Source organism: Salarias fasciatus, chromosome 22 (assembly GCF_902148845.1).
Source record: "Salarias fasciatus chromosome 22, fSalaFa1.1, whole genome shotgun sequence".
NCBI classification, from domain to species: Eukaryota; Metazoa; Chordata; class Actinopteri; order Blenniiformes; family Blenniidae; genus Salarias; species Salarias fasciatus.
Window position 1 is genome coordinate 14,696,382 of NC_043765.1, and position 23,952 is coordinate 14,720,333.

Here is a 23,952-nt window from a genome sequence, read left to right on the forward strand (position 1 = left end):
TAGATATCAATACTGGATTATAGAGTCATGTTTTATTTAAGTAGCTTCCTAGACGTATTTCACATATTCACTTTGTAACATCTGAGAGAGAAATACAAATGTACTGTTATAAACTGCAACACACGTACAAACAGTAATTATTCCAAAAACTTGGAGGGGTCTCTTTCAGATAAGCACATGATAGAACTCCCATTTCTTAGAGATGTGAAGAGTGGAGGACAGTGGACAGGCTGGAGGCTGCAGGTGGTGGCTCTGTGTGTGATCAGCGTGGCACCAGGCGTGATGCTGTCCTATACAGCTGGACACAAACAAGACAAGCAAAATAATCCACAGTTTGTCTGTGCACTGTAGACAGAGTGGCCAGGATACTCACCAGTGGAGTTTGCATGTTCTCCCTGTTTATATTAGAGAATATTGGATAGCAGATGGATACTTGGATGGATGGATGGCTGGATGGTTGTTTGTTGCAGCCATCCCTATAGTGTCGCATCTTGACCATCTCTTGTTTCAGTCCTGCCATTGGCTGCACTGGATCAGCCCTGCAGGCATTACTCTGTCAGAGTTAATAGACTTAATGTGTCAATAACGGACAGTTGGCTTATTGACTGTCATTGGTTGCCACTCGAGATAGGTTGTGATTGATTAAATTGCTCATTTCGTGTCTTTTGGTGTATTTTGATTATTTCAGATATTTTTCTGCCTCGGTATCGCTGATATGTAAAGCAGTCCGGACATTCAACCAGGCGCAGGGTTGTATTTATGTGAATGGACGGGTCCGTCACTACGAAGCAAACTGGAAATACTATGGTGCACAATGTAAGCGCGCGGGGAGGGCTGTACCGCGGCCGCCATTGGTCCACATCGCGTGACGTCAGCGGGGAGGCGGGGCCTGGCGCGTTGATTGGCGTCCCGTTCTCTGGTAGTCTGCTGCGGGACCAGGACGGAGCTGAGGGGGGTCTGAATGTCCAGCCGGGACGGTCGGGGGACCAGCGCCAACTCGGAGCCGCACTTCACAGGTGAGTCTCGGCGCGCGGCCACGTACAACCCGCGGACGTTATGAATTCATTCATTAACTGACAAACAGAGCGCGAGACAAAGACACTTAGCCGTGTTTGAGGTGCAGCGGGCAGAGTTTGACAGAAGGAGAGAGAGGCTCGTCCCCCAGTAGACCCCCACCCCCCCTCTCCGGTCCGAACAGCTCCGGTCGGGCACGTCCCGGTGCGCTTTGGACGCGTATAGTAGCCTCGGACGCGTCTTCCCCGCCCCGCAGATCCCGAGGAAGGACACGGCCGACGGTGCTGTAGCCGTAAATGTGCGCGCGCCACAAAGGCTCGGATGGGTAACAAAAAAATGGCCGCACGTGTGTCTCCATCGGGGGGGTGCGCACGGTTAATGTGGTCAGGAGGGAGCGCGAGGGAGCGTTTGGCACGGATGTTGGCGCACGGGGCGAGCGCGCGGATCTGGCGCGCGGATGCAGCCCGTACGTCAGAAGGAGCCCGAGAGCGGAGCGTGTTGAGGAGGACGCATCCAGCATGAGCGAAGAAAACACACTGAAGAATGTCCGGTTTGATTCCCGGCTGGCTGGATGCGTTACCGCATGACATCCACCGCACTCTTCACTCCGCACACCTCCAGTCTGTGACCAGTTCGTCTGAAACCACGAAGAGCCGCGGGCTTTAGTGCCGACAGGAGGAGGAAGAAGAGGAAGAGGTGAGGGTATAGGCGCCACTGTCCTGAAATGACAGCAGCGGCGACTGACCTCCTAATCTTTACAGAATAATCTGCGCTTTATTAACACGGTGCAGCCTGATCTGCACGTTTCCTTTTATTAACAACTTAAGCCTCTGCGAAGGCAGGAAAGGGATCCGGGGCCCCGGTGGCTTGGCACAGGCTGACCGACCGGAGCCGGAGCCAGACGGCCGTATTGATTTTCATTTTTTGTAGCTGCGAGTGCACCATCTAATAATGATGCACTGACACGATGTCAGGACGACTCCGCGCGGGCACTTAATCGAAATATAAAACCGGCCACAGATCACAGCGGGCTGACAGCTCTCGGTGAATCCCGGGACTTCCTTGCTCGGAGGAGCACGGGGGTCACTTGGCGAGGTTTATAAGCAGTTTAGCCTCGCGCGCACGTGATGGGGGAAGCCCATGCATGTACGCAACATCCTTGGGGATCCTTACTGGGAGGGGCGATATTAGTCTGCCAGACCACTGAGATGACCTGCAGTAGATCTTGCTGAATCTAATCTCGAGCTTATTGGTCCTTCTTTCTTCCTTTCAGCTGTGTAATAAGCCCAAATCAGATTTGTTGAATCTATTTGTATGAACAAAAGGAGCAGGAGCAGGATATTGGGACTCTGCAGTGCATCAGAATAAATCTGGAGTCCATGGGAAGAGACATCTGTTCAGACGTCTGAATCCGTGACCTTTTCTTCTTCTGCTGATGTAGTTGGAATAAAGCACATGGTTATAGGCTTCTGCACCCTCATATGCATATTTGTCAGCGTCAGCAGGGAAGACGGAAACAAGAATTTCAAGTTGAACGCGTGTCCCCAATGTTGGAACATAAGGGAGCTGTCAGCGAGCCACTTGAAGAGCAACGCTCTGAAGCTTCTTCTTTTCTATTATTAATAAACAGCTATGAAAGAGATGGTTCAGTAAAAGAGGAGGAAGAGAAAAAGATATGAGTGTGGAGAAGCTGGAATGACTCAGTCCTCCCAGCTACAAACAACACATGTTTCAGAAAGCTGTTATCAGCACAACTAGAGTAAAGCCCCACTGCTCCTCCTCACACCTCTGTAGCGATTATAATGAGACAACCGCGTCTCTCTGGGAGGAAAACAAAAACTCACAGCCAGTTTTTTACCGCTGGGAAGCAATTTTGGGAAAGAGTTTGCTGTCAGGCTGTACTGCTAGTTCACCCCAAGATCTGTCCAAAAGGTGCATTTCACTGTAGAAGAAGATCAAAATGACCTGTGTGCAATGAGAAAGTTTGTTTTCACATGGGAAAAGTGGCACCTGTCAGGCACAAAAACGGAGCTTTAGGTTTAGTTGTCTTCCAGTCCCAAGGTCGGTGTTGGTTTGTTGAATCTCTGGGTCCCAGGTTGCTTCCAGCGGCGTGTGAACACCCTGCATGGCAACTGTTGTTATTGGTGGGAATATGACGGATCATCTGATGTGTGTTGAGACTGTTTACGCTGTAGAAATACCCCATGTAAGTGAAGTCCATTTCCCTTTCAAGTGATAAACACAGGAGAGATAACGCAGTAATCATTGACAGACAGGGCTGTAAACATTTGGACGTTGGCAGAGTTGTCCACATAATGGATTTGGAATGAAACAATCAAGATATGCTTCAGGCGCAGACTTTCACTTGAAGTGAGTAGTTAAACCCCAGCCCGATGAATGGCATTAATTACAACACAGTTTATATGTGCTTTCTACCTTTTGAGAGACTAAATTTCATTGGACATTTGCTCTCAGCTGTTCAGTGGCCAAGTGTGTTATCTTCAGTAGGATACGAGAAGCTGAAGCTCCGGTTTGGCAAAAGGAGCTCAGTTTCATTAGAAGTATTTTTTCATAAAATGACCTGACAATCTAATTTAACTCGTCTTATCGCTTTGTCTCATTCCCCCAATCACATCATGCCTTTTTTTATCTGAAAGCATCCAGCGTCACTTTTCCCAGGCTTAAACTTTGCAGTCGCAGTAAGTGCTGCTGTTGCATCACTTCTCCCTTCCGCATCCTCTCTCTCTCTCTCTCGTTCCCTCAGTTCTAATGATGAGTAACAGGAGGCTGGGAAGATAGAGCCAGACTAAGAAGAAGCAGGGTTCGACGTGCCGGGTTAGATTATGTCACAGGGCGCTCGTTATTAAGATCGCTGTGCGCTCACTGCTGAAGGGGTTTTGATGAGCTGTGTAATTATATCATCCTAAGCAATGTGGCAAAGCGCCGACGTCCCACCAGCTGGAGCATCACCAACAAGGAAATTAAGGTCATTTGTGGTGAAACATGCAAAGCATACTGATGCAGCAATTACTCCTATCATAAATGGCAGTCGTGTAGATTTCAGGTGAAGATCATAAATGCGAGAATGAATCAGCGAAAAACAGGCGGAGCTGCATTCTCATAATTTTTCATGTTAACACGGTGGAAAGTGAGATTGTTCCACCGAGTTTCTCTTCACAGAAGCATGAGCAGCAGGAATAATGGAGCGCTACATGGCGGGGAAAACATGATTATTGTAAATATTACTGCGATATTGATCTGCTAAGATGGACATCTTTGGGGTAGCAGTGTAATCCTCTTACAGAGCGGCTGTGTGAACACATGGAGTGACCTACATAGGGTTTGTCTGGAGGCAGAGGGTGATGGGTGAGAGGCATGACAGGATGGGGTTGGTTATGGGAGGAGATGAATAGCTCGTCATCACATGCACGCACACACACACACTGGATCGCACACTCCTCCCGTGAATATCTTGTGACCCTCTTGCTTTCATTATAATACTGGAGTTGTACAGTAGAAAGCCTGCAGCTCTTGACTCAAGAAACTTTATAAATTCCTGTTTTCCCACACTTGGAGTCTCCCTGCAAGGTAAAATCTGGACTTTCAGACGAGCCAAAGAGCTTACGAGCCTCTTTTGTGATTCTCAAGTCCATGAAAGGAACAGAGAGTGATAGCTGTTCTCAGAGCCGGTTGCTCCTCAGAGCCTGCGGCTGCAGGGGGCAGAGAATAGGGCTGGATTAAATATATGAACATGAATGGAGGTTTTTCTATTTCTGTGATGTGCGCCTTATGGGACAGACTCTGAGTTTCTCTGCAATGGGGTATGGCACTGTTCACCGTCTGGGACTCTAAATATGGATCAAGTCACAGGAAGACTGAATTTTCTAAAATAGTGTATATAAATGTAGAAAGCTGGCTGACGTTTGCCCGTTTTTAATAGCGTGCATGTTTTTTTACAAAAACAAACGCTCTGATCTCCCCCCCCACCACCACCCTCCGTAATCCCTCGTCCGTGAGCTGCCCATCATCCGAGTGCTTGGCAACCAGAAGCACTCCGAGGGCTTTTGTTGGCTCGCCCTTTCACACAGGCGAGCCAATGGCAGCCGGGATGGCGAGTGTCCGTCCCGGGAGCAGTGAGGAGCGGTGGACGGTAGAGGCAGTAAGACATCGGGGGAGCATGCAGAATTTGGGCAGTTACCCAGTTCTGGAGATGACCCGAGTATTTATACGTGTAAATGAGTTAACGCACACAACCGCGAGTGTTTATTCCCCCTTCAGTTTAATCTATCGACAGTCGGATTCAAGTGGGCTTTTAGCTGGCGCCGTTATTATTAAAAGAGCTGCAATTACTTGGTCATATCGTAACAGCGGAGCAGATTGCAGAGGTCTTCAGCATCCACTCTCACCAGTCGCTTCTCCTCAGAGGCTCTCGTCTCTTTTCAGCTGAGAGGCTTTTCACACGACTCAGTCTAATCTTCAAGGATTCTTCTCCCTTTCTCTACTTTCTCTTCTTCAGAACCCGTAATTTAACTTTTATCTTCCGTGCTTCGAATCTCTTCTTCAGCTCCTGAGAAATATTCCTCCTGCTAAGTAAAAAAAAAAAAAAAAAAAAAGGCTCTAAAATCAGCTTCCTGCCTTTTTCATCTTGGTATTATTTGTCACATCTGTCGTCATTCGGAGCTTTGACTCCTGCGCCGTGATGCAGATAATTTGGCGAGGAACCGGGCAGAGACTTTGCCTCCATTAACATTCTTCGAAGCGATATCTTTCACTTCCAATGAGCAGACTAAACCTGATCGTAATCTGTGTTGTGTAATGAACTGACCTCTTGCTCTCCCCTCCTCCTCCTCCTCCTCCTCCTCCTCCTCCTCCTCTCTCTATTCTCATTTCGTTAAGGACCAGTTAGCCCCCCAACATGAATGAGAAGGCCTCACTAAAAACGGAACAGTAGAACCTCCTTGATCACCACAGCTCATGTGTTGCAGTATGGTGCTTGACAGCTTGTTATAAAGTTCAGAGGTCAAGTAGACGTGGGCAGCTCCCATTGTGAGTCCAAGAAACTACAGCAGAGATGAAATTTGTGGTGTTTTTTTTTTCAATTGAGCAAACAGAATTCATGACTTTTATTGGACAATATTTCAGAAGCAACGCCGTCCTCCCACCGCTCCAGGCAAGAGGCGCAAAGTAAAAGAGGCTGAGTGAAATGAAGCGTGTAAGAGCGCTGATCTATTATTTCGTGGGTGATTGTAGGCATCAGCTATTTGTAATAATGCCATTGTTTTTTTTTTCTGGCTGGTGTTTTCTGATGGTTGGTTTCACACTGGGGATTGAGGGCAGCAGGACTGGGTTTAGAGCTGTCAGACTTCTCCACTTTTATTAGACTAATGTTTTAAAAATTCTCTGTGAGGCATGGGGGGGGGTCATGGGGGAGAGTTCAGAGCCACTTGACGACGGGAGCCAGAGAGAAACGAACAAAAAAAGCCTTTGAAACTGTGATTTTTTTTTTTTTTTTAAATGGCTTTTGCAAAAGTTCTTTTCCCTTGGTAAAGCTTAATTAGATCACTTGAATCTCGCCATTCATTCTGGTCCTTGGGAGTTTTTTTTTTTCTTTTTTGACAAAATCGTGACTCAGAATGCTTTTATTTGCCTGTTTTGAAGCTTTCTTTCATATTTTATGGTCCTCATTAATAGGCATGTCATTCTGTGAAGCAATGCAAGTGGGTTTTGAAGTCAGTCAGGTTCAGAGCTCCTCCAGTTTGCACACGCTCCGTTCAGGGCAGGGCGGCGAGGAGCTGGAGCCCGCCACAGATTATGACGAGTGAAAGGCAGGATACGCGGTGGACGAGGTCTCCAGGGTTAACACACCGAGACAGGCAGTCACACACACACCTTCCCACAGAGTCGTCCAACGCACACTTCTTGGGATTGTGAGGAGAATTCAGATTACCTGCTAAGCCTTAAGTAATCACAGTTCATCCATCATCTATACCTGCTTTACCCAACTTTGGGTCGCTGAGGGTTGGAATCGATCTCAGCTGACATTGAGCGAAGTGCAGAGAAGACCTTGGACAGGCTGCTGGGCACAGATTTACTCCTAAATTCAGATTAGAAATGCTAATTTCTCCAAAACATCCTCAGGATATTCTCCTAAGTTCCAGTCTGAGCTGAAGTTTGCCTGAAAGTATTAAAACACCCGTTAAAAAATAACAACAACAACATTAACCTTCATAAATGGTGAAACGTAGATGTGACGCACTCAGAAAGGCTCTGCTGCAGCGTGATTATGAGCCTGCAAGTGAAAGCGAGAGGAAGGCTCTTTCGGCGAGTGAATGCGTACTGCTTTGTCATTACTTCCAGAGAATAGTGGCCATTTAGCACTCGGGTGGCGCCGTGCCAGCTGATGATGCCGGCGCTGTTGAATTGCTCGGGACAATCAATCGTGCGGGACGACTCCGCGCATCGCCGGGAAAGAGCAGCCGCCTCAGCCTGCATGACGAGGCTCCTGTCTCACAAAAGGCAGGAATGACATAGATGGATGAAACAGATAATCCACTGGGGAGAAGGGAGTCATTATTGAGTGTGTGTGTGTGTGTGTGTGTGTGTGTGAGGGATAAGCTGGGGAATGTATCTGAATGCTCAAGTAAGGGTATGAGGAGGAATGATGAAAACTGGTGTGTGGGAATGCAAGAAGAGCTGAATATTCATGGTTATGATGATAAGCTCGACTAAATTTCACCCGTCTCTCTCTCTCTCTCTCTCTCTCTCTCTCTCTCTCTCTCTCTCTCTCTCTCTCTCTCTCTCTCTCTCTCTCTCTCTCTCTCTCTCTCTCTCTCTCTCTCTCTCTCCTCACCAGGTCTTCAGGTTGACTGATGAACATCCAGTAGGACCGTGGTTGGGCTACACCGACTTGGATAGGTAAACTCCCCCGGTACAGTATTGAATGAGGACATGACAGTTAAATTGGACAAGTCGCAGGCTTTAAAGCAGCATGCGCCGAACTCCGTTGAGCAGGAGAGCTTCACGTTTAAAGGAGAGTTTTTAAATCTCCATCAGAATCCCGGTTCTGATGTTACTAATGTAACTTTTCGGGTGTGATGTGAAAAACTTTCATTTTTGATGAATGAACGTCTGTTTTTCTTAACTAATCCATGTTGGCTGTGAGTGGTGGACAGCACATCAGTAGCAGATGCCCTTCATGTGCAGATAAATATACCGGTCACTCCTCTGAACAGATCTATCATTTTATTGCCTCTGAACGTGTCACTGTGTCTTTACTTGTGCTGATTTCATACACAGATTACCTCTTTTGTGAATAATAATTGTTATATTTCAGTAAAACATGGAGCGATCTTGATTTTCTCTCTGTAAACTTGAGTCCAAGCAGTTTAAAGTGAATCTGTTCCGACTTCCCATGATGCTTCCCTTCGGCCTGGTGTTTTGTTTTCTTCTCGTGCAGCTGGCTGTCGAACTCTGTGTGAAATCAGTTCTCATCCTCCCCACTTCTGAAGAGGAGCAATTACGTTGATGCTTTGGAGGCTGTATGTGTGTGTGTGTGTATATGTGTGTGTGTTTATGATGGACTGATTGTGAAGAACACGTAGCTTGGTGGAAGAAATACACTGCAGCGATTGCCAAAGGGAAAATCCTTTGCTTTCCTCCACATTTCTGTCAGAGTCGCTCGTCGTGATTTGGTGCGTTGCTGGAGGCTGTTTGAACCATCAGCGGTCGTCAGAGATGTCGGAACCAACTGCAGGGAGGGTGGAAGAGGAAGAGGAAGAGAGAGAGGGAGAGAGATTCTGTAATCCCGTGCTTTCGTGGCCGGATTAAATTCCTGCGGTGGGGGAGGGGTTGACTGGTGGTGGTGGTGAGGATGGACTGGAGAAGAGAGGCGGGGCGGATTAAAGCCTGCAGATCCGCTCTTTGCACAGCTGTGCTGCTGTGGGAGGGGCTTAAAGGACGCTTAAGGGGAGGAGCCTGTTTTTAAGATCTTTCTGGCTTTTCTGGCTCATCTGATGCTTTTCATGAGATCTGAGTCACAGTGAACAACAGAAAGTGGTTTACTGAGGCAACGTCTGTCTTCCAGTCAGCTACTCACACACTATGTTGACATTAAAACTGCTTATTTTCCACGTAAGAACCACAGAATGAAGCCAAAAACTTTTTGTGATCTTCTGACTTTCAGTTCAGTTCAGTTCAGTCAGCTCATTACAGACACCCACAAAAGTATGTATAAAATTAAAATCTTAAATTGTTGTTTCAGTGCATTTCTATACTTCAAAACTTTAAGATTAGTATGTAGGTACACCTTTATATCCACTCAGATCTCTTACAAAGTGGTTCAAAACTGGCCAAGGACACAAATTTCACAATTTCTATTTAAAACATTCTCTAAATGGGCTGTATAAATTATTGAGTACCGCCGTCTGACAATGGGATGGCTTATTTAGAAGACAGTACAGTAAATTTGACTTAGTGCTGCATCATTCAGGCACATTTTGCTGAAGCAAAGAAGCCAAACACTGCTGTTTGTGCTTTATATATATATAAAATATTGTTAGAAATGACACCAACACTTAGAATTACCAATTTTATTTTTATTCTATGTCATTCATTTTACCATTGTATGACAAATTACCAACATTTTATTAACTTTAAATCAGATTATGTTGCCATGTTGATCATTTAAACTGTTCTGATCTAATCATATGGGTTTAGCTGAATGTAAGCTGAGGCACATGCTTTTCTTGCTGCTTTTCGTCCCCTTGCTGCGATGTGTTCCTGCATGTTCTCTGGTTGTAATCCACATAAAACGAGGCACCAAGGAGCAGAATATTTATCAAGACAAGCTTTCTGTTAATGCAGTCTTTTCACTGCGTCGCTTTTCCAGATATATCCGACCTTCAGGGTGGAGAAGTTTGAACTTCAGCTCCCAAAAAAATGTGCATAATTCTGTCAGCACCTCCAGTCGACTGACTTGGCGAGAAATTAAGTAGTACGGCTACATTAATTTAAGCGGAAGGAGAGGGAAGAATCAGACTCCCATTAGACGGAGGAAGGTTCTGAGGAGGTGGACGGCTGCTGAGGGAATGCGTACGAGCGCAATCTGCTCACGCTGAGAGTTTCGGCACATTGCAGCAGCGGGTCGCTCAAAACCCTGAGAGGAATTAGTGTGAATGAGAGAAAGACGGGAGGGAAAGAATGGGAATGTAGGGTCAGGCCCCCTTTAGTAACACTTATGTAAGATTACTTACATAATGAAACATTCAACTGGTGTGTGTGTGTGTATGTGTGTGTGTCTAGACAAGAGGGGTTAACTTGACTTTGGGTGGGGTATGGGTTTCAAGAGGACTGGTACTCCAGCAAGCCCAGCAGGAGAGGATTGTGGGATTATACGTGTGTGCGTGTATGTGTGTTATCAACCTATGAGGAGGAGGAGAAGTGTGTGTGTGTGTGTGTGTGTGTGTGTGTGTGTGTGTGTGTGTGTGTGTGTGTGTGGGGGGGGGGTTATGGGAAGGTATTAAAGTCAGAGCGCAGGGAGGGGACTGACAAGCGTTGAATGCCTGTCCACATCTGTGTACGGCATCCGGCTTTCTACCTCTCTCTGTCTCATTTCATGCCTGCCGCTCCAAACTTCTCCACACATCAGCTTCTGTTCCTCTTTTTAAACGTTTCTCGCCGCGTCTTCCCTCCTCCTCCTCCTCCTCCTCCCAGCCCCTCGTTCCCCCCTTCGTCTCTTAATATCCGCTGATCTTAATCCCATTCTATTGTGGCCGTCTTTGTGTCTCTTCTCTTATTCACTGTCCTCAATCCCCTCTTTCTCCCCCTGTTCTCTCTCTCTCTCTCCCTCTCTCTCTCTCTCTCTGTTTTTTGGAAGTTTAGAGGGTCAGCAGTGCCAGGAGAACAGAAGAGATTGCAGGACAGAAGACGCGTAGTGCTTTGCTCGTGGTTAGCCTTTAGCGTGTTTGTGGGGCGGAAGAAGGATTGCTTGGCGATGGTCACAGCTATGGACGACTCCTGTCCCAATGGGGTGCGGGAGGCGGAGGAGGAGGTGACGCCCCCGGGACAGCCTAGCGTGGAGGGACCCCCGGCTGGGAGGGCTGCCCAGGAAGCAGACACGTCTGGAGGTGAGGAAAGGAGGAGGGAGGCGTGGACTGTCACATTATTACCGAACAGAGCGATGCGGTAGTCTTTCTCTCACCTGTAGGGATTCGCAGAAACGTGTCAAGCAGTCATGTGATTTTCTGATTTATCAGCTTGAGACGTATTTACTGGATTCTAGAAACAGTCGTTCCAAGTAGCCCATGAAGAATAACCTGCATTGATCTGAAGTGATTATTCCAACCTGTGAGTGTGTGTGAATATGTGTGTGTGAGAGACTGGTGACCTCTCCATAATCTACCCTGCCCAGAGTCAGCTGAGGTGATGATGAAGCAGTAACAGATAATGGATGGGCCAAGCTTATGATACATTTTAGTGTAATTTGATTTGGACTCGCTAGTAAGTGCTAATGTTATTCTCTTTCTCTTGGATAATTTTCTCATTCACTCACTCAGTTTAGTTCACATTAATGTCATATTTACTTTCAGAAAATGGGTTTCCCTTTTTTTTTCTCAATATTCTGTTATTATTCTGTCATTTTTTACCATTTGTGTAACGGTCTAAATCTTTGGTTCTCATATTAAAACTGAATCCATTTTTAACATTTTGTCAATTCAGAAATTCTATTTTCAGCTAAAAATGATACATTTTACTTCTGAGCACAGACTATCCATGTGTTGATCTCCCAGAATTTTCCAGTGCAGCTGTCTAACAGTGTAGTTTCATGCGACTTCAGCATCAAAAAGTGATACCAAAGAAGTGACCTGACTTTGTATTCCACATTTGATGCAGATTGTTTTCATCCTCACGTGCGCTCGACAAGGAAAAGCAGAAGCCCCTCAGACAGGACTTGTGTACAGACCCTCCAAATATCTGAAATTGTTCCCTGTCCAAGTGGCTGTGGTTGACAAGCTGTGCATTGGAGGCACTGGAGTTGTGAGACGTGCCTGTTTTCCCAGGAGGCGGTTCAGTTCCTTACCCACACTTCTGCAAAAAACTACACAGAAGCCGGCGGCGTTATGGATGGTGTGTCAGTCAAGGCTCTGCTCTGATCCTCTACTCACAAGCTAAGAAATAATAATGCCACATACAACCCGGGTTGCCAGGTCTCCTCTCCAGGGATTTGTCTTGCACTCTTTGAGAAGCGCAGGCAGGAATTTTCAAACAGGTAGTCTCCGCTTTAGGATTCAGTGCACAGAAGGCTGGTGGGTGTAGACGCAGGTAGCGGCTGGATGAGGAGAGAGACTGCAGACGAGCCACAGTGCCACAGAGGGAGGAATTAAAAGCAGGTAAGGAGAGCGATTCATTATGTAGATGAATGGATCTGCCAGGGAGAAACACTGGAGCACAACTGTAACCGTTAGCCTTCGAGTCTTCTGCCTTCTCACACGGCGCGGGCTTGTTAATGGTTGCAAACTTGGTTTCATATTTTCCTAAGACCGTCCGGTGTCCGGCCTGGATCGAAGGCTCTGAGCTTTTAGGATGAGTAATGTTCAAACAAGCACACGCGGCAGGGCCCGGATTTAGGTGAGCAAACATTCCTGTGGTTGGAATGACACAGTCATGTCAGCGGAGGGCAAAAGTCAACACAGAGCAGAAAAATCTGGATCCAGCTGTTTGACTGCCTGTTTCACTTCATTTATTCAAGTATCTCAGTAACCTTTTAATAATAGATCTTTTTTTTTTTTTTGTGAGTTCCTGCAACTCCTTCAGGTGATTAAGAGTAAACATGAAAAATTAAAGACAGTGGAAGCAGGGTTTTCAGTGGGTTGGACCTCACTCGGCTTGATTGTAAATGTGAAGTCGAAGAGGCGGTGAAGCGTTTGTTTGGTTGTGTATGTACGTGTGTGTGGGTGGATGTGCGCGTGTGTGAGCTACAATTACAAATCTGACCCGAGAGCTTGTGTGTGGTCCCTGCAGGAGCCGCACATCCCCTGCAAACACAGTATTTATTGCAGATGTTTTCAAGGTGTGGGAGGAACGACTCTGCTCCCACCCAACTCCAGCTCTGCACACACTGGGTTTTTAACAACTAATCATTGTTTAATTTAATCATTTTTTGGTCATACTGGGAAAAGGCACCCCCTTTACCCCCATATATTTCCTGATGTAGACTCCACACCTCCCAAGGAAGACTTGACCCACAATTTGAAAACTACTCTTGTTTTTTTTTTCTTCCGTATCCAAAGCAGGTGTTACATTCTGAGCTCTTTGTTGTCAGAGAGCATATTAAAGAAGCTTTATAGATACGCAGGTTTGATAGTCCGCCCTGCATATTTTAACCTTCCTCCCCTATTTTGTCCTTCTTTTTGAGAGGATCATAAATATTTAAGGTTTGTTTTTGCATGAGCTCTGCTGTTTATGCAGTCCGTCTGCACGCCGCGGTTATCAAGCCACAGTCAGATTTCTGCTTCGCTCTCAGACAATTTGTTTTTTGTTTTTTTTGTTTACCAGCCTCGCTTCTTTTCTAAGAGTCTGCAGAGTGATTGATGAGTGAGGGCGGAAGGAAAAAAATCACATTGTTGGGCGCTAATTTAACTGGTGTGACACTTGTTTTGCAGCAAAATAGAAAAAGGAGATCGGAACTCTTCCTGAAGGAGAGAAATACATTCATGTGGATTGAAAAATCACAGAGAAGAAAGTGTGAAATATCTATTACTCAAACATGTAAATTAGTGAAACTGTCATTGTTGTTTCCCTTTCTGGACGTTGTTAAACATGTGAAATGCATGTGTGTGTTTCCATAAGGGAAAGCTAAATGTCAGACAGCACACGCCAGCAGCTGCAGTATTTCATTATTCTTCCAGCCTGCAATTACTCATGCGCCACTTGTTTGAAAACGGGGGTTGAAGTAATAAAGTATGATTTGACTTGATGACACAGAACACGGCCGGGGCTCAGCGGTAATCACCGGCTGGCCGAGCAAAATACAGAGAAGTCAACTGTATACAAGTGCTGACTGGACATGTTTATTACTCATGCAAGTGTATAATGACACAGGAACACATGCTCGCTCGCGCTCACACACATCCACACACTCCCACACACACACACTCATGCATAGGTTCTCAGGGCTTTAAGTGTCTTAAACGGGCTTATATGGGCTTTGAGACCCTGGCATTAGGGCGAGAGCTGGCCGACTCCAGCAGGACACGCCGTGCCCTCTCTGTGTCTGTTGTGGACAAAATACCAGACTCAACAGCTGATCTGTGGAGATTTTCTTCAATCATAAGCAGGATTTAAGTGTAGGAGTTTTTATACACTGGGCTGTGTCACCGAGGTGCAGAGCTGTGGTCAGCCAGACGGCCAAAGTGATTTCCACTCGGCCAGTTCCCCTGCTCAGTGTCGTTTGATTTCAATAAGTGACCCCTGATTGGTCTCTTTCTCACCTCTGGCACTGCTGCTGGATTACTTCTCACCTCTGATGCTTGTGTTTATGGTTTGAATGACTTTCACGCCTGGCTCACACTCCTTATCTCCCTCTTCTGTTTTCGTTGTGTGTGTGTGTGTGTGTGTGTGTGTGTGTGTGTGTGTTTGTGTGTGTGTGTTGCTCCGTCTGTGCAGCCATGCAGCAGGTGCTGGATAATCTGGGTGAGCTTCCCACCTCCACCGGTGCCAAAGACATCGACCTGCTCTTTCTGCGCGGCATCATGGAAAGTCCCACTGTACGTTCTGTCGCCCAGGTAGCACGCACACACTCACACACACTCACACACATACAGGTGGAGGTGAGGCACGGTGAGCACGCTAACAGGTAGCCAGCTCCGACACTCCCTCACGGAGCTCGGTGAGGCCGAGGTGCTGAAGTACAGTAAACGTTTGGCTCGCAGCCTCACATCAGTCCTAATGCATACAGACTTAACTCTCTTATGTGTTTTTTCCCCTCTGACAGCTCTTGCATCGCAGCCTGTTCTCTGAATCCCGGTGTGTGATGAGTTCGGATAGAGTACAAGTGTAGATCATTCCGGGCCGGCTGTTGGGTTGCTCCCCGCAGGGCCGCGGCGCGTCGAAATGACAGCTAACTAAACAAATAACAGTTTTCCCTTCAACATGAAGCAGGTAGCGGCTCGCTCACAGAGCGGCACGACGCCGCAGAACTATATTTAGAGCCTAATAACATGAAAGCCCTCGCTTCCGCTCGGCAACGCTCACTTTCATTCAGTCAGTCTTTACACAGAGGCCAGATAGAAGGCAAGGCGCCACCCTCCTTCCCCTACCTGTGTGAGGAGCGAAACCCCTCGCTCGCCCCTCAGCCGCTCCGTCTCTCCCCCAGGCTCACGAGCAGCTGGAGGAGGTGAAGCTCGAAGCCGTGCAGGACAACAATGTGGAGCTGGTGACGGAGATCCTCGGGGACATAAGCAGCCTCAAGGTGAAGGATGACAGCGCGGCCGAACTCTCCAGGATCCTCCAGGAGCCGCACTTCCAGGTGAGACGGACGGAAGAGGAGAGGCGGAGAGGCTGGATCCGCCCCGGTCCCTGGAGGGTCGACACTCGCTTCATATTCACAAACACTGAAAATACGAAAATTGGGCATCCACTGACAAACCGATTAGACTGGTGTTGGACAACCTGCTCCCCCCACCTGCCTCCACCTGCCCCACAACAGAGGTTATTTAGCGTCTCCTGCACATTTATTGCTTAAAAGGCTGTTTGCAGATAAGTAAACCAAAGCCATCACCGTCTTTTCTGAATGGTTGCACAATGCCACCGGTTAAAAACTAAATCTTTTTTCCTCAGCTCTGCCTTTTCCTGCGAGAGTCTTTACTCTCAACATAAAGTCACCGTTCGCCGCGCAGCTGAATCATTTATCGGGAGGCGAGATGGATTTGTAACCAGGGAACAGCGTTTCCCCCGTAGGCTCGCTGAGAAATTAAATCCATCCAAGTTTTATTGAAACTTCCTCCAACAGTATTTGCAGTGCTTAATATTAAACTCTATTTCCAGATCACTGGATCGGCTCTGCGTGTTGCCATGCGGTGTAAATGCTGCCTATTCGAAATACTCGTCACCATAAAACCTTTCAGGCCGCTGGTATTGAGATACGCGTGTACAAAAAACTAATTTTCTTTCGCTATTTCATGTGTAAATCAGCCTGAATGTTTCACTATCTTCACAGCGGAGCAGATCTGGAGTTTTGTGTCATTTTTTTTTTTCTCCCCCCAGTCTGACATTAACCTCCATCCCTGGACCGATCGGGGCCTTCAGACACACTTCACCAATAGCAGTTCAGTTTCTGCTCGCTGCGCCAATCAGAGCTTTTGCGCTTTAAGCTGAAAGTTAAAACCCTGCTGACCTACTGAGGGAGATTGACAGAAAAGCAGCGGAGATAGGAAAGGGAAACGGCTCTTACGTCACATATTGAGCGTTTGAATCTGCACACTTGTTTCCCCCCTCACCGTTACTTTGTTGTTGGTGGTTGCTCACTGGATGCTGGAGGAAGTACAGTCAGTAGTTTCTCAGGAAAGATGGGTTTGGATGAAAGGTGTTGGAGGGAAACTCAACCGGCTGAAAATTATGTGATTACATAAAAGCGGTAATCCATATTTGGGATTTAAGCAATTTGATGATTGGGCCTTTTTTAGGGCAGCAACTAAAATAGTTTGTTACTGAAAATGTAAAGATTTTTTATGCCCTGATTGAGAGAAATAGAGGGAAAACACAACAGTGTCTGCAAAGGCATTGCCGCCATTTTAACTCATTCTACAAATGGTGCACAAACTGTAACGTCTTTATGTCTAATCAGAATATTTTATCATATTTTATGTGACTGTTAACATTAATAGTTTAGGGACATTTAAAAAAAAAACATAAGAAGGCACAGATTTGTCTCAGAATCCAGGTTTGATGGTCCTAAGAGTGTATATCTGCTGAAATGTTTCTACATTCTGGAAACTCTGAAGACAAAAAAATGTAAGCTGTGATTCTCAAAGTGTGGATCGCGGCCCCCTGGTGGTCTACAGAGGTGCTGCGGGTGGACCACGAGAGGCCGTTCACAATAAGAACAGGAAAATATCTGTTCGGTGTTCAGCTTTTTAATTGAGCTTGATTTTACAACAAAGTGTACACACACACACACACACACACACACACACACACACACACACACACACACGTCTACATCAAATCTGATTTTCCATTTTTTTTCTTAATGTCTGGAGTGAGTAATGTGAAGCTGAAGACTCATTTTCTAATCAGCATTCAGCAGGACGCTGTTTACATATAATTTCTTGCACGCCGTGTCCATAAGTGACAATTACAGTGATTGAAAGAAAGTCAGAAACCAGTCGTTAACTTGACAAGCGCATCAGTCAGCGTAAACATCATGACCATAATATGGTGCCGGTCGTCCCTTTGCGGCGTGACCTCTGAAGACGTGCTGTAGAATGTGTCTGCAAGATGTCGGCAGCAGATCCTTTAATCATACCTTTTATTTGAGAAGCTGGACGGAGACGTTGTGTTATTTGCTTCATCTATCAGCGGTCATAATGCCGTGGCTGGTTGATGCAGCAAAAATCTCTCCTCACAGAAGATCTCATGAACCCATCCCAGACCTGACTGGTCTAAAGCAGGAAGCTGTATGAATACGATACGTACATGTAGGTTTTGAGTTCAGTTTTTGAGCAGCGTTTTTCTTTTCTTTCAGTCTCTTCTGGAAGCTCACGACATCGTGGCCTCAAAGTGCTACGAGGTCCCGCCACCAACCGAGATGTGCAACGACGCGGCCGTGAACAGCGCCCTGATGCAGGCCGACGCCGTGCGGATGATCGGCATCCGGAAGAAGGCCGGCGAGCCTCTGGTGAGCAGACACATTGAAGCACATTTGTGCCCCGGTGAATAATTAAGAGTGTGAGTCGATACAGTGGGGCTGAAGGGGGGGTGTTAGTGTGTGTGTGTGTGTGTGTGTGTGTAATCGGAGGAAAACATGGCCCCGTTGAGCTCCGCTCCTCTTCCTCAGGGTGTGACTTTCCGCGTGGAGAAGGACGACCTGGTCATCGCCAGAATCCTCCACGGCGGCATGATTGACCGGCAGGGCCTGCTCCACGTGGGCGACATCATCAAGGAAGTCAACGGGAAGGACGTGGGCAACAATCCCACCGAGCTGCAGGAGATGCTCAAGGACTGCAGCGGCGGAATCACGCTGAAAATACTGCCGAGCTACAGGGACGCTCCGGCGCCGCCGCAGGTGAAGTAAACGCAAACGCGGCGAGTGGCAAGACGCTGGGCAGCGGTGCTGGTCTATGATCAGGTCCTATGGCCTTCCCACAATCCTCCGCGCAGGAATGTGAACCCTGGGAGCCCTATTAATAACACTCCACATGCTATCTAGGTCACTCTGGCAGTTTCTCCCTCTTACTCCAGCTTCCTGCGATGTTATGCTCCCTCACATGGAAAGTACAGTAATTTATGATCTTCTCAGACCCTCTCCCTCCTGCCGACCACTTTTGGCTCCTCTGTGGAAGAAAAAGAAAGAGAAAAAAAAACAAAAAAACAGCCCCTGTCCAAAACACATTTTGTATCTTGAATAAACACACATAAACCTGGAAATACCTATGAAGCCTGGACTGAATGAAGAGCAGTAAAAGCGAATGAGACGGGGTGTAAAGTCCCACCCTGCTGTGTGGCTCGGGGCTGCGCTCGCTATATTTTACTGGCCTGTTTTATTGCTTCCTCTGGCTGCTTGTTTAATCTAATGCATTGGCCGGAGCGCTCAACCTTCCTGGCGGAAAGCCCTGCGCTCGCCGGCGCGGTGTGGAGAGATATCAGAGTGTGAAGGAGCCACCAGTCGTCACACAGTCGGCGTGAGAGACTTCGTGCTGAGCTCCGAGCGTTTTATAGCCGTGCATGATTCCACATCGCGCGTGTCTCAACGCGGGGAATTCCAATTTCGACATGTGTTCACGACAGGTGTACGTCCGGCCGTACTTCGACTACAACCCGGCCAACGACAGCCTGATCCCATGCCGAGAGGCCGGAATGGCCTTCGACAAAGGCGACATCCTGCAGATCGTCAACCGGGAGGACCCCAACTGGTGGCAGGTGGGCCTCTGCTTATTATAACTTCAGCCTAATGCCAGTCAGTGTTCATGCACGCGGTCTTCACTGAAACACCTGTACAGATCTGTGTCAAAACTGGTGGAAGTTGGTCACGGCAGTTAAATATGTTGCCTCACATTTTCTGCAGGGAATTTGCCTGATCTCAATGTGTCGGGCCCCCCCCCCCCCCCCAAGTATGAGACTAGAATCGAGGATAGACAGTTCAGAAATGTATTCCAAAAATAAAGAAACTGACCCTTTCAAGGACAAAACTATCTCTGATCTCTCTGTATTTTCAGTTTTCAGTGTAATCTGGTTCGGTTTCAGTCAGACGTTCATCGCAGGAATAAATCTGCTTTCCGACTGAATGGAGTGAAATCAGAGAGCTGAGTCGAACTCTTTATTGCAAAATCCAAAGTGGCGGTGTGTGGTTTGTCCCCAGGCGTGCCATGTGGTGGGCGGTGCCACGGGGCTGATCCCCAGTCAGTTTTTGGAGGAGAAGAGAAAAGCGTTTGTTCCCAGAGACTTTGATGGATCAGGTGAGTGTCGACTTCTCGCCGCTGGATAAACGCTGCTTTTTTGGGTAGAAGTTAAAATCTCTCGTGTTTCCTGTTTGTTTTTTGAGTTGATGTTTAGAAGATAAATTGGCTTTAAATCTGTGAAGTGATTTTCTGCTGAAACCACATCGCTTTTACTGCTAAAAAATTGATTAAAGACATCAAACCCTGGTGAATACTAATGGTATTTTTTAGATAATGGTCCAAGTCTGCCCTCATGTGGCCAAAACAGGAATAAACACATAAATGTCCTGTCTTGACTTGTCTTGAAGGGATTCTTTGTGGTACTTTAGCTGGAAAGAAGAAGAAGAAAATGATGTATTTAACAGCCAAGAATGCAGGTAAGAACAAGCTCCGCTTGTTTATTGTCTTCAAAGTCTTTTTCTGAGACCGTCTGATCACTGAAATGTGTTTGAACAGAGTTCGACAGACACGAGCTGCAGATCTATGAGGAAGTGGCCAAGGTCCCTGCGTTCCAGAGGAAGACGCTGGTTCTGATCGGCGCTCAGGGCGTGGGCCGCCGCAGCCTGAAGAACCGCCTGATGGTCCTCCACCCCACCCGCTTTGGCACCACCATACCCTGTACGGCCCCACGCCGCGCCGCGCCCCGCGCCTTCGCATTCAGCCCCACACGAAAAGAACCTAAACCTCTGAACCTTCCTCTCCGTCAGACACTTCGCGGAGGGCCCGGGACGACGAGCTGGACGGGAACTCCTACCACTTCACCTCCAGAACGGAGATGGAGGTGGACGTGAAGGCCGGCCGCTTCCTGGAGCACGGCGAGTACGACGGCAACCTGTACGGCACCAAGATCGAGTCCATCCACGAGGTGGTGGCCACGGGGCGCACCTGCATCCTGGACGTCAACCCACAGGTGCGAGCGTGGGTTCCGGGCGGCGGACGGACGTCTCTGCGCCCGGTTTTTAACGCCGCGTCTGGTTTCCCTCCGCAGGCCCTGAAGGTGCTGAAAACAGCAGAGTTCATGCCTTACGTGGTGTTCATCGCGGCGCCGGACTTCGACACCCTTAAGGCCATGCACAAGGCGGTGGTGGACGCCGGCATCACCACCAAGCAGCTCACGGTAAAACAAACTACTCGCACAAGTGAGCCAGCGGAGCCTGGAGAAGCCTGGATCTGACCCGCTTTGTTTTCCCGGCAGGACGTGGATCTGAGGAAGACGGTGGACGAGAGCGCCCGGATCCAGAGGGCCTACAGCCACTACTTCGACCTGACCATCGTCAACGACAACCTGGACAGAGCCTTCGAGACGTTACAGGCCGCCGTGGACAAACTGTGCAGTGAACCCCAGTGGGTCCCCGTGAACTGGGTGTACTGAGGCCCCGGCGCTCCCACCGTCCACTGTGTGTGTGTGTGTGTGTGTGTGTGTGCGCGTGTGTGCGCGTGCGTGTGTGTTTCTGACCACAAGGGCCAAAGAAGAGGAGCAGAAGGCCAGAGATACTACTGCGAAGCAACACAATGAATGAAACCTGATCGCTCTTCCTCCTCTTGGGCCTTTTTTTTCTACTCAAAACTCAAAGGGAAAGAGCGCTTATTTATTTTATAACTTTTTATGAAAGATCTTTCTATTCAGTGTGGGATTCCAGTGAGAGTGAAAGAGGAAACAAACATCTTGCGTTGTATATGTGGGCCATATTTTTGCATTAACTTATTGTCGTAGATGAATGTTTTCTTTTGTAGCAGTTTCCCCAGAATATTTTAGGTGTTTTTTTTTTTGTCCCCGTCTTCTTCCACCGACTGAGTTCCGATCGCCGGACGAGGAGGGTGAAGATCACGCAATATGAGCAGTCATTATCGAGCGTCGCACATCGAGGCCATGTCTGTGCAACCCGTGTAGCTGTGTTTGATTTCCGTTTAAATCCTTTCAGTGTTTCTGCCGTCGCTGGTCTGATCGAGAAGACGACGCTCCATCTGTGCACGAGTATGTAAATGACAACTTTATAAAGACCTTTTCCAACGATCAAACCCCGTGTATGTTAAATCTCTTTAGTTTTTTTTTAATTTGTTGTGGTGATCTGTAGCTTGTAGCGCACATGAACCCTTGTCGCCGTCATTTTCGGTCACCGTCTTCACCGTCCACAACAAGCCAGCTTTTTTTTGTGGTTTTGTTTTTATTTTTGTGAATGTGGCACAAAACCTGCGAAATGCCAAAGCCCCGCTCCAAATTATTTCACGATTCAGTTTGTCAAATCCGATGGAAAGGCGAAAGTGTGACTCTGAATGGTTAAAGCATCTAGCAAAAAAAAAAAAAAACCTCTTTATAACCACTGTATGTCCTGTTTTTTGTTTTTTACTCGGTAAGCTGCTGAAGCGAGGAGATCTGTTTCCATTTGAAATGTAGCCTGTGCCAGCCCTACTGCCTGTCCCAGTGTCCGCATCAACCTCATGTCCACTCATTTGTTTTTACATTTTTATCAGTAAAGTTACGACAAATAAAGTTTTAACAAATCTCAGACCAGTTCATGGTTGGAATGTGTGTTAATGTTTTTGAACGATCAATTGTGTGTGATTTGATTCAGTGTTATAGAAATCAAAGTAATAAATGCTGAACTATTCTGGGGGGAAAAAAAGGAATATTTAGATTTTTTATTATGACAGGCTAAAAGTAAAGATTGAAAAGAAAAAAAAAGGTATCTTTTATGCTTTAGTGATAAAAAATACAATTTTTTAGATGAAATTACTGTAATGTTATCAAAAACAAGAGCTTTAAGAGCTAATGCAGACTTTTAGATACAGCATCTCAGTGTCTTTTGGTAAAAGCCGAGGTAAAAATTCAGCTGGACTGAACCTTTAGTAGCGCGTTTTGTGTTCGTTAAATTAAAAGGTGTAACAGAGCGGCTCAAATCACCTCTGATGTGAGAAACGCCGACGAGTGTTTTTAATTACAGCTCGTCACGGATCATGGACTCCCTAAGTGGACGGAGTCGTTTCTGAAGGGCTGAAGGCTTCAGCCTCATTTGCTCTGGACTCCAAATTAAAAGGTTTTAATAACGGTGAAAACTGAATCCAGACGAATGATCAGGAAAAAAAACCCACACTCAACAGGGGGAAACTTTTGAAACATTTTTATTAACGCAACTTACAGTCAAGCCAAAAGAAGTGAACTACATTAAGTGATACGTATTCACATTATGTCCTAACAGGGTTTACAGCATATCTTGTTTTCTGTAAGCGTAATTGTTACCAAAGAAAAAAAAAAAAAAAAAAAAAAGGAAATGTAAAATAGAAATCAAAGCTTAACAACTTTACAACAAGAATAAGGAGCTTAGCAGTGGATGTGAAATTAAAATCAGCAACATAAAGACCCTCACCAGAGCAGGAATGACAGCAAATTCAGTTTTGGCATGTTTGTGGTTTAAATAAAGGGAGAAAAGAGGAAGAGGAAAAAAAAAAAAAAAGAGTGAATAAGAGAGAATATATATATTTATATAGATCTATATAAAACTCAAACTGAGCTCAAAATTACACAAAGGAAGGGAGGTTTGAATTCACGCGGCTTCGCAGGGCTGCCTTCGCCAAGAGACTTTGGTCGCTCTGCTTCTCTTTCATGGCTTTAAATGAGGAAAACGGGGGAAAAAACGGAGCGTCCTGGAATCACGCCAGAGAGCGAAGAGTGGCCACACACACACACACACACACACACATATATATTTGTAATATTTTCTGGATAAGGTTACAGATGATTGTCTGCTGTCTTTGAATGGTGGGTGTTGCAGGCGACTCCAGGACCGACCCTACATTCAGAGGAGGTAGAAAACACACCACACAACACGCAGGCTGAACGGGAAGGTTTGAGACCACGTAGTGCATAATTTGTTCAACTTTTAAGGCCAAATAAGAAGCTTTTGTGCAGATCTAAGGCTATTTTAAGACAAAGGTATGAATGTGAGTGTGTGTGTGTGTGTGTGTGTGTGTGATGTTCAGGGGGAATTTGGGGACAGTTAGCAGATACAGCCCTTTGACGGCGATACCTGAGTCAACAGATCGAAACTATTCTACTAAACCTTTGAGCTTTTTTTTTTTGGTTACGCAGACGAGGGGAGCGTGTGGAAACAAAACGCGGGTTTGCATAAATGACACGTCGTGGTTTTGATGAAGCTGGTGGTGGCGGCGCGCTCGGCCTCGCGTGACATCCAAACCTCCCCGGGGAGGGGGGGGTTACAAATTAAAATGTTATTGGACAATATGAAGTACACTAAAGAAAAACAAAAAGTCAATGCAGCATATATCA

The 23,952-nt window shown here is 46.8% G+C and overlaps 1 protein-coding gene across 3 annotated transcripts; it reads left to right on the forward strand.

The window, feature by feature from the left end:
- Positions 1-916: 916 nt before the first annotated feature.
- Positions 917-22,177, forward strand: pals2b (protein associated with LIN7 2, MAGUK p55 family member b). 3 transcript variants are annotated; one of them, XM_030082298.1, is made up of 14 exons: positions 917-1,016; positions 7,868-7,929; positions 10,894-11,138; positions 14,677-14,777; positions 15,386-15,538; positions 17,756-17,908; positions 18,068-18,295; positions 19,018-19,149; positions 19,589-19,685; positions 19,976-20,044; positions 20,124-20,285; positions 20,375-20,577; positions 20,656-20,784; positions 20,863-22,177. In XM_030082298.1, exons 3-14 carry the CDS (start codon positions 11,006-11,008, stop codon positions 21,037-21,039), a joined length of 1,737 nt encoding a protein of 578 aa, XP_029938158.1. In that variant the 5' UTR covers positions 917-1,016; positions 7,868-7,929; positions 10,894-11,005; the 3' UTR covers positions 21,040-22,177. The 3 variants fall into 3 exon arrangements, with proteins under 3 accessions (XP_029938158.1, XP_029938160.1, XP_029938159.1); XM_030082300.1 differs by lacking the exon at positions 10,894-11,138; XM_030082299.1 differs by lacking the exons at positions 7,868-7,929; positions 10,894-11,138 and having other exon boundaries at positions 958-1,016.
- Positions 22,178-23,952: the final 1,775 nt, after the last annotated feature.